Below are 13,357 nucleotides of genomic sequence, written 5' to 3' on the forward strand. Positions count from 1 at the left end.
CGAGTCGGTCGGAAAGGTACCGACTGTTGATCAGAAGCTTTTCGACTGACATCGTAATCGGACCCTTAATTCATGCTTCCTCCTTTCTGAACTGTGAAAGTCAGAGTAGCGCTTTTTGTCCATGGAAGAATTAGTACAAAAAAACTTCTAGATAGGTGTGGTAAACTTGTTCAAGATGTAATGCTGATTTGGCCGATATATGTACTTTGCAAGCTTAAGAAGTGAGAAGTGAGAAGTAAGCTTTTTCCTGAGACAGAATACTCAGAATAAGAAAAGGCAAAAGCAAAAAAAGTTAAGGCAAAGCCAATACGTCTAGTTTGCATTGGAAGTTTGGACTAAACTAACAGTGAAAACTATTGTGGGGAAAAAACAAAACAAACAATGATCCTTTTCAGGTCTCGGCTACCGTAGGCTGCGCACATGCGCAGTCTCGCCGGTGAGATTTAATGACTCTGAGTAGTGAGGGTAAACCCAGCCCCTCTTCTCCATTGGCTGGCCTCCTAAACGGCGGCCAGCCATTGGAGAAGAGGTCTCAGTGATATCATTCTTTCCATCTAAGCCCCGTCCTTTTTGGATTGGGGGGTGTGTTTTTTAGTTTTGTTCTCGCCTCTTCTCCATTGGCTGAACAGTCAAAAACACGCTCCCAAGTCTGAAAAGGACGGGACTTAGCTCTGGGTAGTTGTGAAACAACGTGTTCACCAGAACAATAGGAAGCGACGTTAAATAAAAAAGCAGGCCCCACTGGTCTATAAAACAAAAAATAAACACGTCGGTTAGACGTGGTGCAAACACTTCCACAAGCGCACCAGGTGCCAGTACCGCAACACACCTAGAAGGCAGGACAGGGGGGCTCTCACCACTCAGGACGGGTTTAATTCCCCACCCTCTTCCCTAGAACGAGAATGACGTATCTCGTTGAACCAATCTTCTCGAAAGGACGGCCTCAGTCTGTGGTCGCTCAGCCAGTAGCTGCACGGCATGTTCAAGGAAGTAAAGGAAAACTGCCTTCTGTTGGGAAGCTGAAGCGTCATTCAAGTTGTTCCATTCTAGTTTAGAAAATGCATCTATGTGATAAAGAGTTTAATGTGAGGTGATTCAATGTACTTTTGACAGGTTAAAAGCTCCTAAACCCTCATGCAGCTTAATGATACACACAACCACCAGTAATAGAGAAATAAATGATTACTTGAATGGTCCCAAAGTCCAATCCATATATAATTTAAGAATTTGCTAAAAACAAATTGTAACATGTACGCAAATTGCTGAACTGTCAAGCCAGACCTTAAAAGGAATGCAGTTTAGATGTGGGTGTAGTAAGTGTGCTGTACAATATATTTGCACATATATGTTAGCTTTTCGGTAGGCCCGGGCTAAATTTAAAGTATGCCAGCCTAACTTGCACAATGTCAGGAATTTTACATAATGCTAGTTATGTGAAATTCCTGAAAATACATAATTTTGCCATGTTGCATAACTATATTCTGGGATCAATGCAAACAACCTGAACACATATCACTGTTGTTCACACCAGTTGTGTTTTGTGTGCTATTTTGTTGCACCAAATGCATCCTCTGATCAAAAATGTATGCTATTATGTATTTTGTTCTAATATATACCACGAAATGACAGAATTGCATTTCACGCAATTATACATAGTTGTACATATATTTCCAAAAATTATGTGAAAGCAAATTGAGGGAATTTCGCATTACTTTACCCAGACAGTAGACATTTTTGGTGCATTCTAATTTTGAAGAATATGTATGTACTTACCTAGGACATGTGTACAATTAGGGGAAAGGACATACATCATAATACTTTACATATAAGGGCTTTGCAAAGTAGGACCATCAGTAGGAAAAGGAGAGACACCATTTGCAAGACAGTTTAGTCTAGCCAGTACATTGTATCATTCTCATGTGTTTATTTTTACCTTGTTTTTCAGCAGCCTTTGCTCCAGCAGAGAACAAGAGTGCCATTTCCACAGAATGTACACCCCCAGCTGCCTTGTTTTCCAAGACAGGTTTGTCGACAATATTGTGTGACTCAATAACTGCTACGCGCCCCTCTCACCAACATGCCTGGCCATGAGTATGAGTGGGTGTGTTTGGGGTTTGTGTGTCTGTCGTCCATATGCACCTCTCCTCCGCTGATGTTGGTCTCTGTAGTTCAGCAGAGGCCGTGATGTCTCCTGCGGTGCTGTGGAGCCTCTCCATGAGCCTCAGGGTTGATTGATTGTGGAGGGTGCTGGGCGTGCAGGGCGTGCTTGGGCCAGATTCAGCCTCCCGGGGCAAACCGATGCAGGAGGCAGCAATGCTGACTGGGAAGCACCGTGCCTCTGGAGCGGTCCTCATGAGGCTCCAGCAAGAGCGACGAGGGCACCTCGGCAGTGGGGTGGGATGGGGTGGACACCAGCAGGTCAGCCGCAAGTGAAGTCTTCGGGCTGATAGCGGAGGGCGACCGTGTAGGTAAGGCGTATCCGGGGCCTGAATCTCTACCTGGGGTTCCTTGCCATGGAAGGCAGCCTACTGTCTGGGCGAGCAATGGACCTCAAGGAGTTCCAGCCGGCTGTTGGGTGAGGAGATGTCTGAAACGATCGGGGCTGGGTCCAGCTTGGCCACCAGGTTCGATAGCAGAAGGCTGCTATCAGAGAAAAACAAACACCATAAAGTTGAAGTTGTATCCCATTGCAAGCTTGACACTTTATGTGGGTTAGTGGGACTTCTCTAGGTAGCAATGTTGCTCCTGGCTAAGGTAACTACATAAACAAACTAAATAATCACAGCTGCATGAAGGGGAAGCACATTGTATGTGGAAACACATAACTTCTACCCAATCCGAACTTGTACTCGTGTCCACCAACCTCTCTCTGTAGTATTCCTGAAAGTTGTTTGTAAGGTTGATCTTATGCAGTCAAATGACAGATGTGCTGTCAAGCCAGAGCCCAAAAAAGCAAGATTCTGTAATCTTGCTCCCTGCCGCCGATGTGTTTAAAATGACAGACTCTTGCAGTCAAGATTCACAGCAGTCATAGATAAGACTGGACTGCGAACTAGGCAACTGGGCAGGCACTCTGATGAGGTAAGCTGTGTGAGTTTGGTTGGCCTGACCATCATTGGCCTCCAACTTGACTTCACCATTCTACCTGACCCACTTGGGTTCATGTAGCGGCCAGTAGTCTTCCCAGAAGCAGCATCTTAAGGACCTGGATTGGAGGAGACATACATAATATGCTCCTTTTCAAATAATGATGCAGTGTGTCTTTACAGTAAAAAGTATGAAACAAATACATTGCGGCACCAGGATTTGAAATGTATCTTCCCTAGTACTACTTAAAAATGGTCGAGATGTTTCTACAATGCATGAGCTATTGAGTCTGTCTTCCACTGCATCACCCACCTAGTCTTTGATAGTGAGAGAGGAACCAGAGATTTGAAAATGTGGCAGCAAGACTACTTCACCATAACTTCTCTTTCAAAGCAGTTGGATTGGAAAGTCCACCATGCATCAGTGAGTAAAAGAAGCAGGTATCAAGGGAAGCAATATAGTCTCCTGAAATGGAGAAAGTAGACAGGGCGTATATGCTCTCTTCAATATCACTTTGACAATTTGAAAATGGTCATAGCAATGAAAAGGTACATACTGTGAAGTGTGGAAATTCGCCAGTCAATAGTGCTGGAGTGCAAGGAAAACTATAATTGACTATGGTATGTCCTCCATATTGTAAAATGAACATACACAACGGTATTGTAGCCAAAGTCTATTGTCCATCTGCTTCTATTCAGTTCATTCTGTCGTTTTTCCACAATAGTATGGAGGATGTTGAACCTTGGCCCAAAATGGTGGCATGCTTCATCATGGGATTCACCCCATCTAACAGTTCGGGGCATCCTTTAGCTTTATATTGTGGGTGTAGCCAAGGGCAGCTCCTCCCCAGTGGCAAGGAGCTTCGCCCACTGGCTCAGAGCCGGCAAGTGAAGAAAAACAATATACACTAGTCGTTTTATTTTCATTTGCTGGCTCTGAGCCAGCTTGTGCAGAGGGGGGTAGGGGGTTTAGTTATGTAAGGAGGGCAAAGGAGTGCTATGTGCACTCTAAGTGAGCATATATGTTTGGCCAGCTGTCTCAGGCCTGCCAAACACACATGCACATCTGTATTGAACAGCCACGCTTGAGAAATAGCACTGACTCCCTGTCCTGAGTGGAGCCTTTTTTCAGCCCGCTCCGACCAATCCCCACTCTGCTCTCTGAGAGCAGTGCAGGGATTGCACAGTTAGTCTGAAGCTGCCTTAGTGCCTACTGGGACCAGGCAGCAGCACAGCTGAAAACCGAGGTGTGAGGAGCGATGCGGCCAGCAGCTTCAGGTAAGTGGATTTTTTAGAATTATTACCCCCCGCCTTCCTAATCTAGTGCTGCTCCACTATCCTCCACCCGCCCACCACCTCTTCATTGTGTTGGCTGCCACTGGGTGTACCTGTGTCAGTCCTTCAAATGCCTCTCTCTACGGTGTTGTATTAATAGTCAATGGAAGCACTAAGAACAAAGAAGTATCAATAGAAGCAATGTCCGAGGTAGACATGGCAATATTAGCTTTTACGTGTTATGGTACATTTAAATTATCATGGCAATGCTCTTTATTTACTGGGAAATATGTGTGTTGTAAACAAAAGAAGTCTGGAAGCCGATGTGTATGTTCCATAAGATGGTTTATTGTCTTGTTTGCACATAAGTAATAAGTTCCAATAGTAACAGCCCCACCAGCAGCAGCCTCCCTGCTGCTCAGCCCATACTCCAACTGACACTCCCAGACAAACTAACATTCCAATGCATCACCATGCACCAACATTCCACACAGCACTTTCATACTTTCTGAGCAGCAGGTATAACACTGTGCTTTATTGTAAACAATGTGAAAATTGCCCTAGTGATGGCGCTTACACGTTAGGTCAAAAAGGAAACAGGCACAGCAATGGGTCTTTATATACTAGTTATTAGAAATGGGATCTCTGGTTGGCTAAGGCTTGCGCCAAAGCCAGGTAGAGACCACCACTCTAGTCAGGGCAAGGGAGTTACACGCCAAAGATAACCCCTGCTCACCCCCTTAGTAGCTTGGCACGAGTAGTCAGGCTTATCCCTGTAGCAATGTGTAAAACAACATCCCAGGCTCACCACAAAAGGAACTCCACACAAGGTTATATCAAAAATAGCCTTTGTATTCTCATAACACATTAGAATAGTACTCACATAATATAAATGGTGCCACCTGGCACTAGGTCAAATTTACAAGGGGTTATACACCTGACAGGGCCCACTGGACCACTGTCAGAACCATCACAAAGCGAACTTAGTACAGTAATACATATCATAAATGCACAACCAGTAACCACTGGTAACCACTGTACTTAGCATCATCCTGTAACATAAACCACATTATGCACAATCTCACATTAGGCACGAATTACATTCCGCGCCAACCTCACCAGCATAAACACATTATATTATCATCTCATACGTCTAACTGCATTAGACCCTAACCTCCTAAGCAAGACTCACATTAGGGGCATAAATCACAGTGGAGGATAACCTCCCAAGCATAAGCCATATTATGCAAATAACCTCATACATAAACCACAGTTAGAGGCATCAAACAGGGTGCATAAATCATACTACATGAATCACATTTTCTAGCACCACATAAATCACATTAGGGCCTTGCGCCCTATTAACCTCATAGTCCCCCTGGCCAAGTGGGCTTCTTGGAGGGCTCAAATGCCCTATGTTCATAATGTCAGGGCTGCTGCCTGTGCAGCGGAATCCATGGACGCAACTGTGCCAACCTAAACGTAGCAGCTGCCCACTAATTGCTGGGCAGCTGTGAAACTCACTGGCACTCACTGTGCCTTTGGTCCCACTCAGGGCCTCTCTCTCAATTGTGCCTAATTCGTGGCACTTTGCATAAAGGGGGGGCACCTCTGTGCCCCCCTGGACCTCCCACGGGGCTGTAACACGTCCAACACTAGTCAATGTGAAAACTTTTGTAATATGTTGTTTACCTACTGGGTCAAAAAGGAAATTGGCATAGCGATTTGTGATTTGCATAGCAGCGTTGGTGGGACTTGGGAACTGGAATGTTGTGTGCATTGAGGTGAAACTTGTCTTAGGAGAGTATGGAAATTGATGGAACGTCTTAGCATTTAAAGGTGAAGCCTCCATTGCCACTTACATAAACAGCAGGTCCCTGGCCTATTGTAAAACATTACTAACATGTTGAGGTGTGCTGGGATTTTTGATCAGAATACCTGGTAGGCTTGCCCAACTGTCGTATTAAGGGCAACCTGAAATATTGGAACAATATCCTAACATCATTTACAGGATTTCTGAGAAAAAAGGCTTCAAACTGGCAAATAAAAATATAAATATTGAACTCTGGTATTATTTTGTTACCTGGCAGAGGAATTTCGAATGCCTTTTTAAGTGGTATAGGTTCAGAGACTGGCATCTGAAAGGGTTCTGAACCATATGTGTAGGACTTGCAATGGGGATAATTTTAAGGGGAGGGAGGGTCACACTTTATCATATGGCAACTCTATCTCCAGGCCAACAGATACTTGTCTGTAGTGATTCAGCAGGACACCGTTTTCTTGTACACACATAGATGATTTGCTGCTTTTAGGGAATACTAGTACACACCCTGAAATCTTGAATATTTAAGTGCTACCTCTACACAATTAGACAATTCCTGTGCCAGAAGGCACTGCATTACTGGAATATTTTGTGAATTCTGCAACATACTTACATACAAAACCTATGCCAATTGAGCTAATATATTTGGCTGATGTGTTATGAAATTTTGCTATACAAAAGATTGTTTGGCCCAGTTTTCCAAAGTTTTCATAGGGGGGAAATTAGGGATTTTCACAATATCCAGGTAAAAGTAAAACTGGACTGGATCCCTGCCATGAACTTTAATCTCTAACTCATTTCATGATGTTTTAAGAATAGGAAGAAACTGACATCTGCAAAAAACTGCCTGGGCACTCCAATTACTGAACTAATAGTCATTTGCAGCTTTTGCAGACCTTGTCAGTGTTTCGAATCAGTAAATGTATTTGAGGTAAAAGTTTGGAAAGAACCGAGCTCCAAATCAACACTTGTCTCTCTCCATCTGTTAAATGTTGAATGGTGTTGGTCGAGCTAATTAAGATGGCTGACCTCAGCGACTGGCAGAGAATCTGTGCAAGCAGTGCTTAATTTGTAGAAGAATGAGAGTCAAAAGCTCTGCTCAAAAGCCTGCAGCCGGCACAATTATGATGTAGCTCCCAATGCCAAGACTGTGTAGTCTTGAATCCACCTTAAGCCTCTTTAATCAACTACCAAACATTCCCTGCCCTTTTATCTCAGTATTACAGGTTCCAGCTTTCTACCATTATGACAGTTATTCTGACTTTTTGTTCCTCCTTCTTTCCTCTTTGTTTGTTTTTCACTCTCTTGCTCATGGTAAAAATATCTGTTTCCGAAAAATAAGTGACGGTCCTTAAAAATGAGTAACGGTGGCCCCCACCAGCAACAACTGGCTCAAATTAAGCACTCTGTAAAGGTGCATACATAGAACTCTTTACTAATGTGCACAGTAGGCTCTGAACCTACCATACAACCTTTTTCTGTACTGTTAATTTCCTATCGCAACCAACACCTTTCACTAATCAGAATGAGTTGTTCTGTACTTAATTCCATTAGTCTAGTGTTGAGTGGGGGGAGCAAATCATTGTTCACTTGTGTATATATGGATTCCTGTATATATCAAAAATAAATGGGAGGGAGAGGATATACTGGGTTCGGCCTCCTGACCAGTTTCAAAATACCATGATACTGGAGAAAAAATCAAGTTTTCTTGTAAAACCCTCACCCACCAGAGTAACACCCTGGTGGCATGCTTCATCATCGGGTCCATCCCGTTCTGCTACAGAGCGGGGCATGCTGCGACCTACGAAATACATGGGAGCACTTTAAAGACTATGGGGCCTATTACCAAGAAATAGCGATATTTATTGCTAAACGTGGTTAGCGACTTTTTTTTGATCTCTGGATATTTTAGCGGAGAAAACATGCTGTTAGCAACGTTTTTTCCATTGTGTTAAAATATCCAGCGATAGCGGCGAAATGTGAGAATATCGCTGGAAATCCAGTGATATTCTTGCATTAACGCCAATGGGGGCTTAATCTGATAATCCACCCCCCATTGACTATCCAGGTAAGTCAACTTTTTAGCAGGCGTTAGTTTATAGCGATAATCGCGCTTAGCGTAATTTTTTTAACGCTTCGCCTGCCTTGCTAATAGGCGATAGCTGTGTTAGCGACTGTATTCAGTCGCTAACAGTTTGGGTACGCCCACTTTGCATGTCATTTGCGATAAATATCGCTGACATGCAAAGCGGGCCCCAAACTTGTAGCTATTGCCTAAAAGCTAGGGCGATAAAAACTTTGCTGCTTTAGCGGGAAAAAGTCCAGCTAAACCGGCGATATTGCGTTTGCTAATATGCCCCTATGTAATGATAAAGTAGATGATGTGCAAATTAGGAGTTGGGGGTTTGGGTTTATGTGTCCTAAAAATACCTGCCTAGTAGGTTTACTCTACTTATTAAGACCTCTAGCCCGTATTATTAAAAACAGGTTTTTTTCAGGAAAATAGGGTGTCATATAGCCGGTTTCCTAAAGGGTCAACATGTTTCAAGCCGTACCCCTATTGGCATCTGCAGTCCCCGGCGGGCAACACCAATAGGTAGATCTAAAGAGCTACAGCCTTGATGTGAGTGTGACTACAGGCTTCACTCGCCTCAGGAGGAACCATGGCGCATGTCAAAATGATCTAAATCAACAATAGACAACATTTGCCAGTTAGAGGCTATACGTATATACATCTTTCAGTTGCATGCAATGAGTGTATTGTTCTGTGGCAGGAATGATACCAGGGAGCTATCATTGTAAATAATAGTTTCCCTATGGTCCTGATAAAAAGCCAATAGGGGTATGGTTTGAAACATGTTGACCCTTTAGGAAACCAGGTACATGACAACCTATTTTCCCAATAAAATTGTTTTTTTTTACTCATACACGCCAGAGGTTTGAATAAATAGGGTAAACTTACTAAGCCGGTATTTTAAAGACACACAAATCCGAACCCCAACTCCTTGGGCCTCATTTAAGAGGTCCTATCAGCACTATTGTCACTTTTTGGACATTCAGGTGGCGCAATGTGCTACTGGCATAATTATAAGGCCACGTAAAGCCACGTTACATAGCTCTTCCACGCCAGGGAAGATCGTTGTGACCGCGCTTTTCGGCACACCCTGGCGCCGACCTGTTACGATTCTGTAACACGGCCGCTATCGCCTATAAATGGGCTGCAGAATCGAATCATTTGAGTAACTACACTCTCGATATGACATGCCTTGCGCTGCATTGGCAAAGTAAGGTTTAATGAGAAAGGCAATATTACTGTTTGTCCTGATGATGGTTCCCATAACTCTTTAAGGGGAACCGAAACGCCGTCGACCTGCTTATGCACCCTATACAGATGATTGATTGTATAGTTTGTTGTAATGGTGCTTAATGATATTTTCTGTGTAATGTATTTGTAAAACAGAAAAACGCTTGTTGTTTGCCTTCAAACCTTTCCTATCTTCACTAACGGTAATCAACCCGCATGTGTTGGGCACAGGCTTGTGCACCACACAGGGGTTCTGTGGAAGGTATCTTTGTTCCACCTGTGTAAATCTTGTTTATTCAGTAAACTTGAAAGACCTCTGTCCGGCTGGACAAGTCCTTCCAAAATATAGATTTGATTTCGTCTATATTTATTGTATGTCTATCTTTTCATGCACGGGACCATTGTTGTTTCAAAAAACATAGCTCTTCAAGGCCTTATAAATATATGCCCCTTTTACGCAGAAAACTGCATGAAAGGTGTGTTCCCTGGGGCGTTCCCAGCAACATTATGGCTTTTTGACACTGGCCCAGATTTAGGAAAATGTTTAAGTCTGAGGGAGTGCCGAAAACGTACCCCTCCCCAGGGGAGGCATAAGGGAGGCACTATGAGAAATATCTTTATCTCTCCTCGGTTTTCCTCTTGCTATGTGTGCTGCAGTCTGCACCCCCTTTTCCAACAAAGAGCTGGCAGTCCTGGAGAAAGGCATGTCGTTTGTCCCCACCACCAGACTCGACAAATTCAAATTACATGTGGAATTGGCGCAATTTTTCAGAAAATTAAAACTGAAATCTTACTTTGAGAAACCCTCTCCCGAAACTGATCAACCCAACGATAACCCCAATATTACGGGTCTCAGAATCAAATCTACATTTGTCCCGCCACCTTCCACCATCCCCTCAGAAATCACTACATTTGAACAAGCGGTATACAATGACATAGAGAAACTCAGCCCCACCAACGGCTTCAACAATCTATCCTGGGAAGACAGGAAAACCATCCAACGCCTACAAAACAACCCCGCTATTGTCATAAAACCAGCGGACAAGGGAGGAGGCATTGTCTTACAGGACAAAACTGACTACGACGCAGAGTGTCGCAGATTACTGAGTGACAATAGGAACTACCGTCAACTAGACCATGACCCCACAGAAGGACTACGGACAACAATCCATGCACTAGTCAAGAGGGCTGTTGATGCCGAACACATCTCCAAACAGGAAGCTGACTACTTATGTCCTGCACACATCAGAACCCCCTACTTTTACACGGTACCCAAGGTCCACAAGGGCAAGACCCCCCCTCCAGGCAGACCTATCGTGTCAGGCATAAACTCCCTGTTGGAACCACTATCACGGTACTGTGATTTCTTCTTGAATCCCCTAGTGCAAGGAACACCAACCTATATAAAAGATACCAAACACCTCCTACGGGTCATCAATAACATGGAGTTCAACACAGACACACAACTCTTGGTAGGGCTAGATGTGGAGAGCCTGTACACCAGTCTCCCCCAGGACGCAACTTTGGCTGTCCTCCATGATATTCTACTGGAATCCCCCTGGCCTTATCAGACCCCGAGGGACTTCATACTAGCATGCACAACCCTGGCTCTCAAAGAGAATTACTTTGAATATGAAGGTACCTTCTTTTTGCAAACAAATGGAACTTCTATGGGCAGCGTCTTCGCCCCGAGCGTGGCAGGATTGTATGTACACAACTTTGAACGCACCCATATTGCCACTGACACAAATCCCTTCAGCCATCACATCTTGAACTGGCACAGATACATAGATGACATTTTAGTCATCTGGCAGGGATCCCAGATTGACTTAGACAGATTCATGTCCTGGCTCAACGGAAGGGACCCATATCTGAGGTTCACCAGCACAGCTAGCAACCAACAGCTCCCATTCCTGGACCTAGATATTAGAGTCAAAGATGGGACATTGGTCACCACAACCTATTACAAACCCACTGCAAGAAACTCATTGCTCCATTTCACGAGCTTTCACCCCCGCCCACTCAGAGAGAACCTGCCATATGGCCCGTTTCTGCGTATACGTAGAAATTGCACCAGTATCACAGATTACAAACAACAATCTGCGAGCTTGGCCACCAAATTGGAAAATCGTGGCTACCCAAAAGCTATCATTCGCAAAACCCAGAAACGGGCCAGAAACCAAAACCGTGATGCCTTACTGGACAATGTTACCAAAGAGGACCAAGAACAACCCATCACTTGTGTCACCACCTACAACTCAGCGTCCAACGAGATAGCAAAGATCGTAAAAAAACATTGGAGAATAATCAACTCTGGACAGAGGACGTGGGACACCCCGAGATTTGCATATAAACGATGCAATAATCTTAAAGACCAATTGGTCAGCACCAGACCCAGACCACCACAAAAACAACTAGCGAACACTGTCCTGAATGCATGGGGCTTACCTAAAGTCACGGGACATTACCCCTGTAATGACTGCAGCGTGTGCCACCTAACGACACCCACAAAGACACTGGACCTGGAGCCCAACAAAACCTGGACCCAACGCAATCACACCAACTGTAACTCACGCAATGTGGTATACCTCCTCACATGCACATGTGGCCTCCGATATGTGGGGATGACGACACGCAAAGTCAAGACCAGAATAACGGAGCATCGCAGTACCATCAGATGCAAGAAAAATATCAGCAGACTGACCAATCACTTCATCAACCACTGCCACACACCCAATGACCTCAGCTGGACGGTCATTGAGCAAATTCCAGAGAGCACATTTGATAACGACAAAAAACTACTCAGTAAAGAACAGCGATGGATATATCGCCTTTCCACGGCCACCCAGGGCCTCAATGACGCCATCCCTTGGAACTCTTTGACATGCCCATGACTATTAAGAGCATACCAACAATTATCTGTGAGTATAGCTGAACAACCATCACGACCACGGGTAAGCGCTACCTTCTCTCCCTTACAGGTCTCCTAATCATAGTGGCCAAAAACCTTTGTTCTTTACAGGGTCAACCCCCTGCCTCTTCACAACCATGAAGCACAATGCTGCTTAAACTAGCGTAAGCAACAACTTTGCGTCCTTTCTTCACAGATATGCACTATGGTTGTTATTACCGTGTTTTAGCCACTCCACTCCCGAACTACAAGTGCGAACTTCACCTTAATGGTATCACCAATACCATTACACTAATAGCCGCCTATAGCCTGCACAATTACCGCTATGAAGCCGGCTTTCAGATGTATACAATGCAGTACATTGAATTGACTCTTCCTTTCCCCCTGTATGTTCTGTCTTCGTCTTTTCTGTTACATGTACAGGTGTTCAGAGAAGGGAATCCCCCCTCTCACACATAGATAAACACTTTAGGGCGTGTATACACATAGTCTGAATAACACACCCACTAGTTTAAATCACATACACTTTATTTTACTTAGTCCTGAAGAAAGCCAGCTTATCTATAAGGCACTGGCTGAAACATGTTGACTCACCATGGATGTAGGAGGTCGTAACTTGCCACCAACATCCCACAGCCTTATTTTTAACCGCTGACGGTGGCCCAGGTATTAAAGTCTAATTCACCCACGGGTACTGGGACCATCGCCAAGCCGTTTTAACGTCACATTCACAACATCCATCACCGCACACTCAGCGACATACCAGCTCCGCTGTAATCAGGCGTCGAAGCACACCCGGGACACGCTAGGTGTCACTGGGTGGGCCCGATGATGAAGCATGCCACCAACTAGGTCGGTGGGTGAGGGCTTCATGAGCATACCAACCAGATGCTCTCATGACAAAACATACCTGAGTCATTTCTATTTCTAAATGCATAAGCTAGTCTTCTTTTGATTAA

At 44.4% G+C, this 13,357-nt stretch overlaps 1 protein-coding gene across 1 annotated transcript in view; it reads left to right on the forward strand.

Moving 5' to 3' along the window:
• Positions 1 to 13,357, forward strand: part of C3_1H1orf94 (chromosome 3_1 C1orf94 homolog) — a 623,539-nt gene that overhangs the window by 442,255 nt on the left and 167,927 nt on the right. Inside the window, exon 5 of the mRNA XM_078683767.1 lies at positions 1,946 to 2,023. Coding sequence (XP_078539893.1) covers positions 1,946 to 2,023 — 78 coding nt within the window. The remainder of the gene's footprint in view (positions 1 to 1,945; positions 2,024 to 13,357) is intronic.

The sequence above is a fragment of the Lissotriton helveticus genome, chromosome 3_1 (genome assembly GCF_964261635.1).
Source record: "Lissotriton helveticus chromosome 3_1, aLisHel1.1, whole genome shotgun sequence".
Taxonomy (NCBI): Eukaryota; Metazoa; Chordata; class Amphibia; order Caudata; family Salamandridae; genus Lissotriton; species Lissotriton helveticus.